Below are 14,841 nucleotides of genomic sequence, written 5' to 3' on the forward strand. Positions count from 1 at the left end.
ACTCCTTTCCACCCGTGAGGCCTCCTCCCTCCCCCCCTCTACAGTGACCACCCTCTCCATTCAGGAGAGAGAAGTGAACAAACTGTTCAAGAGACAGAACCCCCGCAAAGCAGCCTGAGCACTGTGGTAATGAAGTATTTTGAGCGCCTGGTGCTGGCACACCTTAAAGCCATCACAGACCCTCTACTGGACCCCCTGCAGTTTGCCTACAGAGCCAACAGGTCTGTGGACGATGCAGTTAATATGGCCCTCCACTTCATGCTACAGCACCTGGACTCCCCAGCATCCTACGCCAGGATCCTGTTTATGGACTTCAGCTCTGCCTTTAATACCATCATCCCCGCTCTGCTTCAGGACAAGCTCTCCCAGCTGAACGTGCCTGATTCCACCTGCAGGTGGATCACAGACTTCCTGTCTGACAGGAAGCAGTGCGTTAAGCTGGGAACACAAGTCTCTGATCCCCGGTCCATCAGCACTGGATCTCCCCAGGGCTGCGTCCTTTCTCCTCTACTCTTCTCCCTGTACACCAACAGCTACACCTCCAGTCATCCGTCCGTGAAACTCCTGAAGTTTGTGGACGACACCACCCTCATTGGGCTCATCTCTGGTGGAGACGAGTCTGATTATAGGTGGGAAGCAGACAACCTGGTGACCTGGTGCAGCCAGAACAACTCAGAGCTCAATGCTCTCAAGACAGTGGAGCTGGTTGTGGACTTCAGGAAGAACACAGCCCCACTCACCCCCATCACCCTGTGTGACTCCCCAGTCAACACTGTGGAGTCCTTCCGCTTCCTGGGCACTATCCTCTCCCAGGACCTCAAGTGGGAACTGAACATTAGTTCCCCCACCAAGAAAGCACAACAGAGGATGTACTTCCTGCAGGAGCTGAAGAAATTCAACCTGCCAAAGACAATGATGGTGCTCTTCTACACAGCCATCATTGAGTCCATCCTCACCTCCTCCATCACCACCTGGTACGCTGCTGCCACTGCCAAGGACAAGAGCAGGCTGCAGCGTATCATCCGCACTGCAGAGAAGGTGATTGGCTGCAATCTGCCTTCCCTCGAGGACCTGCACACCTCCGTGAGACGGGCGAAGAAGATTATGGCTGACTCCTCCCACCCTGGACATTCCCTGTTTCAGTCCCTCCCCTTTGGCAGAAGGCTGCGGTCCATCAGGACCCAAACCTCACGCCATACAAACAGTTTCTTCCCTTCTGCTGTTGGCCTCCTCAACAAGGCCAAAGCTCACACTGACTGAATGTCCTAAAAAACTTTTAACTTTTTGCACTACACTCAACTCCTGTAATATTTGTATTTTATATTGTAAATTGGCAACTTATATTCTACTTTATTGTATATTTTATTTAAATTGTATTCCACTTAGTATTGCTAGTTTATGTATCCTTAGTATAGTTCGACCACATATTTAAATTTAAGATTCCTATATGTTTACTGTATGCACCTTCCTGCCAAAGCAAATTCCTTGTCTGTGCAAACTTTCAAGGCGAAATTAAATCCCATTCTGATTCTGATTCTGATCTATCTCCTCTCATATTCCAGTTTTTCTGACTTCAGATTTTTTATCAAAAGCCTCATATAATCGAGCTCTAGGGTTTTGTATACAGGGCCCTCACATTGTCTGCTCCAACATTTTTTTTTCAGTCATTCAGAGATGGTTTATTTGTATTGTGTGATTTCACAGTTCATTACGAGTCAAACAGTTAGTTTAAGAAGTAGAAAAGAAAAAAAGATAAAGGATGAACGTAGCAATAGTATTTGTTTCCACACGGACCTGTTTTCAGTGTGACACCGTCAGTGAGAATTATATGAGATTGTATCATAGGGATTGTATGTGAGACACGTGCAAGTACGTTAATAAATCATAGTAGGTCTGTCCCCTGTATGAGAACAGGATCAAAATAAAACACAGCGGAAGGAGTTACAATTGCGTTGGTTTGTGTTAGCTGTTCTTGGATCCTTCACGTTGCCGAGTTCGACTGTTCCCTGCTGACCAGACTGAATTGGAGCTCCAGCGACGAGCGAAAACATGGGAAGATTTGAGGTGAAGTAATCTAAATCGGTGTCGTTTACCGGCAAGCTAGAGTGAAGAGAAACCACTGTGTTGCTCTCAAAAACTACAGATACTGTGTCGTCATTTGCCTGGACAAGGACGTTGTTTGGCTAGCCCATTTGTTTTGATACTTGGCGGGTTTTTTTTCTTGTGGACTGAGCCTGGACGGACAATACGTGAACAGAGTATTTTTCTTATTGTTTGGACTGAATCCATTTTAGTTTAAAACATTTTTTGGGTGAGAGTACACTGATCTGTGACATTTAGTGTACTGTAGTTTACTTTTTGTGACTGCTGTTAATGTCATTCAAGTCAATGTTACCATAGCTTGGGTTAATGCATCGAACCAATATAAGTTATTTTCAATATTTTGAAGCGGTGAATAAAAGGGGTTAAACGAAAATGTCTTTAGATTAATACAATAAATCATTTCTGAGAACTCAGGTTTAGTAAGTTGGCCAACAATAATGGTAACAAGCTTAAACAACGACCATGAAAAGTTAACCCATGGGTGATTTTGAGTAATATTCGATGCACTTTTATTTTAGTGTATTAAATCACCATTAATGTGAAACTTTGTAACTATTGCTTGCGCTGTGAAATTCTTGATTTTTTCTGGAGTAGGGGCCGTCTCATCTTCTGCTAGTAAAGTATAGTCGGTCAGGGATATACAGGGTAAGGTGCACACATAGACCCTTACGCTTGTGTTATATTCTTTCGGTCATCACTGTGACATTTTCCAAATCCTAAAGCCTAAACTATTATATGATTTTCCTGAAGGCAGAATAGGCTTGAGACTAGTTGATCTGGGGGTTATGGGCCCAGCTCTTTTGATCTTCAGCCTTTCAGGGAAGAGTTAGTTACCCCTACTAAACAGACGTAGGTTCCGTCTGCTACAATTACATCACACTAGGTGAGCATGGCTGATATTTCTGTTTAAATAGAAGAGAACATTTCAGGCACTGCACAGTTCTGCTCATGTAGTGATCTTTACCTTCTGACCTGAACTTCCACCTGCTTACCTGAAGAACCATCCACTACGCTACTTTCACTATGACTGAACAATCTAAGAGGTGAGACTGATGTTATTACAGCAAAATTGTCTCATGTTATGGTTGTTTCCTTCTGCATTTTGATCTTAAGAGTTTCTTATTTTACTGTGATGAATGTCTTTTTTTTGTTCCTTTTTTGTGTTTGTCTTGAAGGTCTATCAAGCGCAGACTAGTGTACTGTCAGCTGTGCCGACAACCACAGAACCAGTTGCCGCGACACCTGGCCAGGGTCTGTATGAAAAACAGCACACCACAAGAAAGAGCATCTGAGGTTCAGAAGGCCAGGGATTCCACCTATAATTGGACAAGGACCAGGAATTGGGATTACATCCGTATCTGTGAGATGCTGCCCCACCTGGAATGTCGTTCAGCCCTGGTGAAGGAGCTTCTTGGGAGGGAGTACTTCATCAGAAACATGCCCCCTGAGACCATGGCCGTAGACTCTGCAGGTGACGGAACCTCAGCAACTGCCAGCAGATGTGTTAGCCCCTCTCCCCCCTCTTCACCACAAGGGACTCGTGACAGGGACTTGTCCTCTTCTGATCTGGATGAGAGGACAGGAGACCCTTCCTGGCAAAGGTACATATCATACATTGCATACATGTGTAGTGGGTATGTAACGGACGTGGTCTTGCAAGTTCTGTCAGAGGTATCTGGCCAATGTTCACTCCCACGGGGAGTCGAACCTGCCACATCTCGACTTCCAACCGCAACCACTACCAGCTATGCCAAAGAAAAGCTGACTCTTTTTTGACGCGGGTGGCCTCTTAGATACCTGAGGAGCAAGTATTACGGTTCTAACTCCGTTACACATGTTATGTTGAAGTAGAATTTATGATCTGTTTTACAACTTTTTTTCAATTCTATCATTATTTAATTCTTCCCCTCTTCTTTTTCCCCAGTGTGCGTGGGAATATGTTAAAGGCGGGTCTATATTCAAAGTTTCCTGATGATGCCAGTCTCATTTCGGACTTCAAAAGATACCTCACAGACAGTCTCAGCATCACCAACTATCAACAGGAGGTAAGATCTCTTTCCAGATACATTTTCAGCCAGAACACCACATTTCAACAATGTCTACTTTCTTCTTATGATGTTAATGCTACCATTTACTTCTCATCGTCTCTCTCAAAGGTTGACAACGTGTCACGCTTTCTGCGCTATTTGCAGCCCAGTGGGGATGAGCCAAATCTGGACTTCCTCAAGAAGAGCAAAGAGACACGGGATTACTTGACAAAACTACGACTGGCAGACATGAGCGCAGCCACCATTCTGAACTACATCACAAACATGATACGGTTCGTAGTCTTCCTGAAGATAAAGCTGGATCCGGGAAAGGAAGGCGCAGAGCTCCACTCCATGTGCCAAGAGTACAAGCAGCTGCTTGTACAACTGAAGAAGCCAGTTGCCAAGGCTCGTTTACATGAAGTGGTCACCATAAAGTAAGTACTATTCATTCACTATTATCTTATTACCACTTAAGTCTTTGTTATTTACTACTGCAATCCTGAGTGTGGTGTGTTTAATAACCTGTCTGTTGTTTTCTCTATTTTCTTGTTTAATTTAGAAACAATCGATTAACCGATGGCATGCGCAGTGTTGCAGAGTGCCAGGAAATTTTGAACGTTGCAAAGGAAGACTTCCTTAACATCTTCAAGAAGTTAATGGATGAATCCAATGTCTTTGACAGTGAAAAGACGACATTCCGCTATTACTGTGAAGCGGTCATGGTGTTTAGTCACTTTCAGCTCCCAGGAGCTGTGGAGGGCATGACTGTAAGTGCATCTAGTTTAACAGCTTGAAGGAGTTTGTCCCCTGAATACGCTGTAATGATTATTTAGAAATACTTTTAAATATTTTCAATGTGTTCCAGGTGGAAGAGTGGGAGTGTAGAAAGCATGTTGGTGGAAGGGCTGTGATTTGTATCCGGCACCACAGAACAACACAACAGATTGTTACACTTGCCTTGTCACTGGAGGAGGAAGCTGTAAGTTTTTTAGCTGCCAAATATGTTTTACCACTGTTTGAGTATGATACAAACAATATATTATTCACAATGTTTTGCAGTCAAGTCTTTATTGTTCCCACAGTGGTTACAGTCGTACTACGATAACATTCGCCCTGGATACCTCAAGGATAGTTGCCACAAGTTTTTCATTTCATCCAATGGCAAACCTGTTCACAAGGTCACAAACGACATCGCTCGACTCCATGAAATGTATGTTCCTACCTACATCCATGTGCTCATGAGTAAATGTTACCACTTTCTTGTGTTTGAAAATGGGGTGAAATACATCACAATTAACGTTTCATGTCAAATGTTCTTACTGCAGCTACAATCTCCCACCTGTCAGTAGTGTTGAGGTCCGAAGGGCTGCCGAGACATTTATGGAGGACCAAAAGGTATGTAATGCAGTTTGATTCAAAATGTAATATATTAATGGGTAAATACTTAAATAAATAAATATGACTATAAACTGTGAAAAAAAGTTGGCAATAAATATATATATATATATAGCATCATATAAAAAAATTATAATACTAGTGCTGCCGAACGCATATTTTTATCTATTCTAAAAGTCCCTTGATTTTTATTTGTCCTATTATTTTTTTCTTGTTTTAATGCTCTTATCGGATTGCTTAGTGCAAATGTGTTTTTTAAATTGAAAACATCATTTCAATCGCCTGGCTTTGACCAGGGGGCGGAGAATTCGCATCAGCTGTGTGCTTGGCCATCAAGTGGTATTTCAGACTGGACGTGCTTTGATTATAGCTCAGTTCACAACAACAAAACACACAGATCACCTTGGTCTTGTCAATGGAACCATTTGGCAACTTTTTAAAAGTGAACCTTCCATTCAGAATCTTATTGGCATCCATTTCGGCGTCTTGCGCTTGCCATCAACTCAAAACGTAACGTAAGCCTACTACTCTTTAGCTTACTCGCAAGCCCAAACAAGTGTTTGTGGCGTGCCTGTTGTTTTGTTTCCGGTCTGGCTAGATCCAGTGTGGTGTTGTAGTTTTTCAAACGTCAGTAGTTGTTGCAACAGCATGTGAAAAAAAACTACAGTTTGCTCGGCCCAAAATAACTTTAATTTTGCAATTAAAAAAATGTATGCAGTTAAAATGGGTTTGCGTTAACGCCGTTAATAACGCGTTTAACTGGCAGCGCTAATAAATGCATGTACTTTTTTCAGAATTACATTTTTCAAAAGACATTAATTTATTTCATGGGACTTTTATTTCCTATTCCCACATTTATTTTGGTGTTGTATTTATTTCCAATCCTACATGCAAATGAGGATCGCGGTTATCTTCAGACCAAAGCAACTGCACAAGGTCATAGGCAGACCTTGTGGGGTACCAAGAGAAAAACTAGTTTTAGTGCAGATGTTGGTATAAGTGGTGTCAGAGATGGCATGCTGGCCTTATATGTTCTAATTGATCAGCGTGGCTTGTCAAGGGACCTCATTTTGGCCCACACTGAAGATTTCGTAGAGGTACTTAGGCGGATAAGTGCTCTACTTAGAACATGGACATCGATGACCAAGTCTTAAATAGTTTGAGACTTATCGAGCACCGTGTTTGTGTGCAAGATGTCCAGGAAGTCACCTCTAGCCAGAGATGGAAATTGAGTTAGAGACTTGTACTTGAGTCACAATTAAGTTGCATTATCATTGACTTGCGACTTGACTCTACGAATTGCGACTTCATGTGTTGTGGCCCCTACTCCACTTCCACTACTGTGGAATAAACTGCCAATTTCATCCCCCACCACCAAGTCTCATCTTAAAACATGTATTTATTACATTTCATTTACATTTACATTTATTCATTTAGCAGACGCTTTTATCCAAAGCGACTTCCAAGAGAGAGCTTTACAAAAGAGCATAGGTCACTGAACATAACAACGAGATAGTCCCAAACATTGCAAGCAGCCAAAACATGAAGCATACATTGTGAAAAAGCTAAACAAGTGCCAAAAGGGAAGACCCATAAGAGCATGTAGTTATACAAGTTACAAATAAAACAACATGAACCACAAAAGTGCAGGACTGTACCTGTAAAAGAACAATCAACAGTAAAATATTACACAGCAAGTACAAGACTTAACTTCGTTATATCTAACCTACAATAGCAACAAGTCACTCAATAAGAGTCGTAGTGATCCTGGAGGGAACTAACAAATCCAGCCAAGCATTCTTAAGTGCCGTTGTACTCCCGGAACAAGTGCGTCTTGAGCCTTTTCTTGAAGGTGGGGAGACAGTCAGTGTCCCTGATGGAGGTGGGGAGCTGGTTCCACCATTGGGGCGCCAGGCAGGAGAAGAGCTTGTGTTGGGACCGGGCAGTCTTGAGCGGTGGGACCACCAGGCGGTTGTCTGAAGAAGACCGTAGGTGACGGGTGGGGGTGTAAGGGTGCAGGAGAGACTTGATGTAGATGAGTGCAGTCCCGTTCACTGCTCGGAAGGTCAGTACCAGGGTCTTGAATCTGATACGGGCGTTGATGGGTAGCCAGTGGAGGGAGATGAGGAGCGGGGTAACATGGGAGCGTCTGGGTAGATTGTAGACCAGGCGGGCCGCTGCATTCTGAATCCTCTGAAGAGGGCGGGTTGCACATGCTGGGAGACCAGCGAGCAGCGAGTTGCAGTAGTCCAACTTGGAGAGGACCAGTGCTTGGACTAGCAGCTGGGTGGAGTGCTCAGACAGGTATCTCCTGATCTTTCGGATGTTGTAGAGGGTGAATCTACAAGACCGGGAGACTGCGGCGATGTGGGCCGTGAAGGAGAGCTCGTCATCCATTGTAACCCCAAGGTTCCTGGCAGAGGATGAGGAGGTCACCGTCGCAGATCCCAGGGTGATTGACAGGTCGTGGGAGATGGAGGGTTTAGCCGGGATGATGAGAAGTTCTGTTTTGGCGAGGTTCAGCTGGAGGTGGTGCTCGGTCATCCAGGCGGAGATGTCTGCGAGGCAGGCCTCAATCCTAGCAGAGATCCCCGGATCGGTCGGGGGGAACGACAGGTACAGCTGGGTGTCGTCAGCGTAGCAGTGGTAGGAGAAGCCATGGGAGGTGATGATTGGTCCAAGTGAGGTGGTGTACAGAGAGAAGAGGAGGGGTCCAAGGACGGAGCCCTGTGGGACACCGGTGGAGAGCTGGCGGGGGTCTGACAGTTTGCCTCCCCAGGAGACCTGGTAGGATCTTCCCGAGAGGTAGGATGAGATCCACTGGAGTGCAGTGCCAGTGATGCCCATCTCTCCAAGTCTGTAGAGCAGGATCTGGTGGTTAACCGTGTCAAACGCTGCAGAAAGGTCCAGCAGAATGATGACGGATGACCTCGAAGCCGCTCTGGCAGACTGGAGGGCAGTGGTGACTGAAAGGAGGGCAGTCTCTGTGGAGTGGCCGGTCTTGAAGCCCGATTGGTTGGGGTCAAGCAGGTTGTTCTGAGAGAGAAAGTTAGACAGTTGGTTAGATACAGCACGTTCAATTGTTTTAGAAAAGAAGGATTTATTCTTTGGCTTTCGAGTCAGTTTTGGGTCACTTGTGCTTATTGTAATTTTGTTGTTGGTCTGCCGTTCCTACTTATTGTTGTTTTTCTTTATCTGATGACTGGTTGGCATTGGCTGATTTTAAATGTGCTCTATAAATAAACTGACTTGACTTGTGTGTTTCTTAGGAACAAAATACAAATGTATGTATTTTAGACACCTAACAAAGTTACCTGGATGCTCAATCAATTCCACACCTTCAGTATACTCTTCCTTTGGCTCAGTCAGGCGCGGATTAATGTACAGGCCACATTTGGGAACTTAAATGGTGTATTGAAAAAGTCTGCATTGACCAACCTGCATCTCTCACAATGCATTTCGATTAGGCTATGTTGCGGCAAAGTGTTGACATACGGCCTAGAGATATCAGTGTTCAACGCAAAGTTCCATGTTTAACTAAGGCGAGCATGGTTTGAATGACAACACTCCAATGGACGGATTTCTTGGATTTTGCAGACTTTTAGGTGTTCCCTGGCGTTCTGATTAAATCTTCAAATTTGGAGTAACCTTCGAGCAAGCTGTTGCTCTGTTGCGGAAAAAACGGGGTCCTCTTTTTGGCCATGGTTAGCAGCCATAGACTTGTGTGAGCAGCTAATAGCTTCGTTGCTGATCAATGTTTCTAATTTCGATACATACCTGCTTCTAGACCAACGCACAACTCAATTCAGCTATAGTAATTATAAACAACATGGGTGTTCAAAGAACCAAATTAGCCAAATCATGATTAGCAAGATGATGTCGTCTTGGATGTGTCATTTTATCTTTGATGTAATAAGCGACGGAGAACGGGCCCCTGGTCTTGTTCTGCCAGGGCCGTCGTTCGCTGTTATTGGGAGTCGAACCTGCCACCTCTGGACTGCCAAGCGCAACCACTACCAACTACGCCAAAGAAAAGCTAGCTCTTCTTTGATGCAGATGGCCTCTTACGTACCTGAGGAGTGAGTTTTTCACACCGGTTACATATCCTCCAAGAAAAACAGCAGATTGTTCAAGAATTTAAGGCGGCAGGAGAATATGTTCACAAAGGCTACAGCTAGAAACAATGTTTTTACATTGTAGTTACAACTGTCCCTTTGAGAACAACCATAATGCTGATGTGGCCCTCGGTTAAAATGAGTTTAACACCCCTGATCTAATCTGTGAGCTTGATTAGCTTGCATTGACGAGCGGTGGATTAACAATAATATTTTTTTTACGTTTTTGCTCCAGTGAGACTTCAATGGTCATGAATGTCTACGTTCTGTTCATTTTTCAAGTCCATGTATTTATTTATGTAAAATGATTCAGATATATATTTATATATGCTATATTTATATATGATGCTATATTTATTGACATATTTTTTTCACTGTTTATTTCCTAACCATATTTATTTATGCATTTACTTACCTATTTATTTACTTTGGAATCACACATTCAATGAAAAGGAGGGTGTGGCACATCACATGGCCCATAACAGTTTTCTGGCCGACCAGCATTATCGAATGCAATTGCAAAAGGTTATATTGGCCAGAGCTCAAATGCTGGAATCCTTGATTGAGTAAGCATCTTCATTTTACACAAAACAACACGTTAATGAAATCTCACAATTGTTTACCAAGTTGTCCTCATTTGTACTTTTTTAATCTTATTTTCCTTAAACTTTAAAGCAATTCAGAAACCTGCTCTCCACCAATTAAGGACGACCAGCCTTCCGAGCCGGCAGAAAATGACTTTTCTACCTTCATCACCACATTCCCAGTTTCCACAGAAGGCCAGCCACCAGGCAAAAGGAAGAGGGTTGCTTCAGGGTTCCCAGAATCCTCCCAGTATCTCCAGAGACAGGAACATCTGCTGTGTAAATACTCCAATCCATAATCCATAACATTGATTACCAAATCAATACATTACTTACACATGGCAATTTATTTAGTGATAAATGACTAGCATGACTGAGGTTATTTAATTCTTTTTTTTTTCAGCAAAATACATCCATCAGAAACCATCAGCCAGGAAATTGGATAGGCAGATTAAGAAGCAGGGGTGGACAGCCAACCATCCAACTCCAGAAGAGATCCGACAGGCGTGGAAACCAGCCTCCAAACTGTCCATTGAGGGTGATGCTCACACCTACAAGAAAACTATTCAGCAGAATTGGAAAGGCCTGGTCATCCAAGACTTTGGTGGAGAGAAAGGGCTAAGTAAGAAAACCTTTCATTTTCTTGCAAGGGGATAAATATGAACACTTAAAGGGGCAATTGACTGGGTTTTTTGGGTATTTCACACTGTTCCTTAAGGTCTCCGAATAGGCTATGTAACATTGGTTGGGTTGAAAATGGCCCGGGTGCTGTTCTATGCCCACTGACAGATCCTCTGAAATGTTTCCGGGAAAAAACACAAGCTTTTCTCCTTTTATGGTATTAATATTAATATTTAAATAAGCTGCGCGCTGATTGGTTGGTTTTCAACGAGTGAAGCTGGGAGCAAAAACGCAACACGGCCAACAGCAGCACTTGCTGAAACACCGAAGTTGGAGACTTGAAATAAAAACGTGCAAATAAATCTATGGTGTCTACACAACACTGTTTTGTAACAGACACTGTAACAGATTGACTATATATCATTTGAAATGATAACATTACTTGTTTCCACTTCTGTTGTTGAAGCAAACTGGATTGACTTGGGTGGTTAGAACGTTTGGCTACAGTTTAGCAACCAAACCATATTGTGATTCTACTCGGCTTCCGCTAGCTAGCTAGCTCTAAATAAATTGCTGAAATATAATATGACAAAGATCTGGACAAACATGCATCGTGACTTGTAGATTTACATTACACAGGTTATTTATTTGAATGAAACACAGTCAGGAACATGAATCAACGTTAGCCCCATTACCAATAAACTAGGCTAAATTATCACACATTCTACCTATGCTCTTGCGTTAGCAAGCTAAACTTGTTTACATGCCTACAGTCCAGGTGATACTAGTAACAGTTACTAGCAATGCTAACGTATCCTGTATCAAGCACCTGCCTTTCTCCAGTTCTTTCAAATAGATTATCTAGACAGGCGTTAGCAATAAGACAGACTGCTGTTCGTTTTCTGGCTATTTTTCAGAGGCTTCCCTTCTAATGCCAACTACAGCTAATCTAGCTAGAGTCATTTGATGTGTGTAGAAACTTATTTAGCATTCTACCTGGTATGCTATATACAGGAAGCGTTAGCATTGCTAATAACTGTTAGCACAACATCATACTGTCCTTATAGCTTGCGGTTGCAATGAGCATACGGTCGGAACAGCACCTCTTTCCAGGTTCAGCTTCCTAGCAAATGCTGCTTGCAATTGTCCAAGGTTGTCAAAACTGTCTTGGGTGAAATGTTCTGAGCAAATTAATGATTGAGTGTCGAACTTCGCCGGGATCTTCTCATAGACAACAGCAGCCATGCCTGTTGAATGTTTGGCTCCTTGGGAAGACTGTGAGTGTTAGCCTTCCCTGTACAGCCTGGAACACAGCATTTACGACTGTGGTCCATTTTCAATATCCTTGTTATAATTCAAAACTTCTTCTTAACAATTCCTTATAAGTAGCCTACACAGAGCAGCGCGCAGCTAACCCCCGTCCCACGTCAGACCGGTAGCTTTGTTGAAAAGCTAGCCTAGCGTTTTACAGCCAAATTTTTTCTTTGAGATTTGAATAGGAAAGAGGTGTCAGTGGACTTTGATATTCTTGGTATTTTCATTTTACCCACCGAACTGTCGTTATTCAACTATGACAAGGTAAAATCGGTATTGCAGTCAATTGCCCCTTTAAATGATCCTTTTATCATGTTGGGCTCCACCCATAAGAAACACTTATTGAAATGTTTGCCATATTTTCATGTAACTCAAAGTGTTATTTTCTCTTTATTACAGGAGTGGTTACAACCAAGCCTTTTGCTGAAGGTGAAATTGTCTGTGATTACCATGGAATCATCACCACAGCTGCAGAGGGGAGAGAAATGATGAGCCACAACTCAGAAGAAGACATGCGTGGCCTGTTTTTCTTCAGAGCTGGGCAGACGGAACTCTGCATTGATGGCCACAGTCCATGTGAGTGTCACGGAGCAGAAACGTTTGGCAGAAGGATCAAGCATGCTTCAAAGAAGAGCAACTTGAAGCCACTTCACTGCGTGTTCAACACAGGAGAAGGTGAAAAGCAAGCCATCCTCTTCAAGGCTGTGAAGGACATTGACACAAACACTGAACTTTCTTTTGACCACGGTGCCAAGAGGAAGTTCTTCCGAGGAGAGGGCCTGGACCTGAAATGGCTGGATGAGTAGAATACTCATGTGGATGAGAGGACTTAACATCTTGTTGTAACAACATCAACAGGCCCAGTGTGTATCCCAGTACTGGATACCTGCTGGGACTAACAATGCATGTACACTTACATAGTTAATCGCATTCTTTTTTGTAACTTCAAAATCATAAATTATTTTTTAACTTCCATTTAAAATGACACGAATGTTAGTAGTTGCATAATTGAATACATTTTCTACTCCATATTTCTTTAAAAAAAAATTGATGTTGTGAATAAATGCTTTTGAAAATTCAATTTAAAATGACCTCAGTTTTGAGCATGTGAGTAGGTCTTACCTGTACACCAGGCCCAGCTAAACACAACAAACAAGGCCAATAAACATGATTGATTATGATTATAATCTTACCCTGAGAGCTTTTCTTACCCTGAGAGTGGTTATTGGTTGGGAACTGTGAATCTCTTTCTCTGAGACTGTTGTAATGTGCATGTACACTTATGTTAATTTTTTAATTTTTTATTGCATTCATTTTTTAACTAAATTTTTCCATTCTGGAAAAGTTTTATTGAAAATAACACAGCCTGATTTTGTCATACTCATAATTCTAGTCCCCCTCCGTGAGTCACCACCTTACCGCGGTGGAGGGGTTTGCGTGTCCTAGTGATCCTGGAAGCTATGTTGTCGGGGGCTTTATGCCCCTGGTAGGGTCTCCCAAGGCAAACAGGTTCCAGGTGAAAGACCAGACAAAGCGTGGCTCAAAAAACCAACCATGAAGAAACACAACAATGGTTCCCAGTTGCCCCTGCCCGGAAGCGGGTCACCGGGGCCCCCCCCTGGAGCCAGGCCCGGGGGTGGGGCTCGATGGCGAGCGCCTGGTGGCCGGGCCTTTTCCCATGGGGCCCGGTCGGGCACAGCCCGAAGAGACAACGTGGGACCCTCTTCCAGTGGGCTCACCATCCGCAGGAGGGGTCATGGGGGTCGGGTGCAGTGTGAGACGGGCGGCGGCCGAAGGCGGGGGCCTTGGCGGTCTGATCCTCGGCTGCAGAAGCTAGCTTTAGGGACGTGGAACGTCACCTCGCTGGCGGGAAAGGAGCCTGAGCTGGTGCGCGAGGTAGAGAGTTTCCGGCTAGATATAGTCGGCCTCGCCTCGACGCACGGCACGGGCTCCGGAACCAGTCTCCTTGAGAGGGGCTGGACTCTCTTCCACTCTGGAGTTGCCCTTGGTGAGAGGCGTCGAGCTGGGGTGGGAATACTTGTTTCCCCTCGGTTCGGTGCCTGTACATTGGGGTTCACCCCGGTGGATGAGAGGGTAGCCTCCCTCCGCCTTCGGGTGGGGGGACGGGTCCTCACTGTCGTTTGTGCTTATGCACCAAACGGCAGCTCAGAGTACCCACCCTTTTTGGAGTCTCTGGAGGGGGTGCTGGAAAGCGCTCCTCCCGGGGATTCCCTCGTCCTCCTGGGGGACTTCAATGCTCATGTGGGCAATGACAGTGAGACCTGGAGGGGCGTGATTGGGAGGAACGGCCCCCCCGATCTGAACCCGAGTGGTGTTCTGTTGTTGGACTTCTGTGCTAAACACGGCTTGTCCATAACGAACACCATGTTCAAGCATAAGGGTGTCCATATGTGCACCTGGCACCAGGACACCCGAGGTCTCAGTTCGATGATCGACTTCGTAGTCGTGTCGTCGGACTTGAGGCCGCATGTCTTGGACACTCGGGTGAGGAGAGGGGCGGAGCTGTCAACTGATCACCACCTGGTGGTGAGTTGGCTCCGATGGTGGGGGAGGACGCCGGTCAGGCCTGGCAGGCCCAAACGTAATGTGAGGGTCTGCTGGGAACGGCTGGCGGAACCCTCTGTCAGAAGGAGCTTCAACTCCCACCTCCGGGAGAGC

General features: G+C 44.4%; 1 protein-coding gene across 2 annotated transcripts; it reads left to right on the forward strand.

Moving 5' to 3' along the window:
* Positions 1–1,823: 1,823 nt before the first annotated feature.
* LOC146267759 (uncharacterized) lies at positions 1,824–13,349 on the forward strand. Of its 2 annotated transcripts, XM_084710273.1 has the most exons (12): positions 1,824–3,146; positions 3,279–3,704; positions 4,028–4,148; positions 4,260–4,567; positions 4,693–4,900; positions 4,999–5,112; positions 5,216–5,343; positions 5,459–5,528; positions 10,097–10,209; positions 10,319–10,506; positions 10,631–10,849; positions 12,562–13,349. In XM_084710273.1, exons 1-12 carry the CDS (start codon positions 3,127–3,129, stop codon positions 12,966–12,968), a joined length of 2,322 nt encoding a protein of 773 aa, XP_084566399.1. In that variant the 5' UTR covers positions 1,824–3,126; the 3' UTR covers positions 12,969–13,349. The 2 variants fall into 2 exon arrangements, with proteins under 2 accessions (XP_084566399.1, XP_084566400.1); XM_084710274.1 differs by lacking the exon at positions 10,097–10,209 and having other exon boundaries at positions 5,193–5,343.
* Positions 13,350–14,841: the final 1,492 nt, after the last annotated feature.

This window comes from Hypomesus nipponensis, chromosome 11 (genome assembly GCF_054491055.1).
Source record: "Hypomesus nipponensis isolate SF chromosome 11, ASM5449105v1, whole genome shotgun sequence".
NCBI classification, from domain to species: domain Eukaryota; kingdom Metazoa; phylum Chordata; class Actinopteri; order Osmeriformes; family Osmeridae; genus Hypomesus; species Hypomesus nipponensis.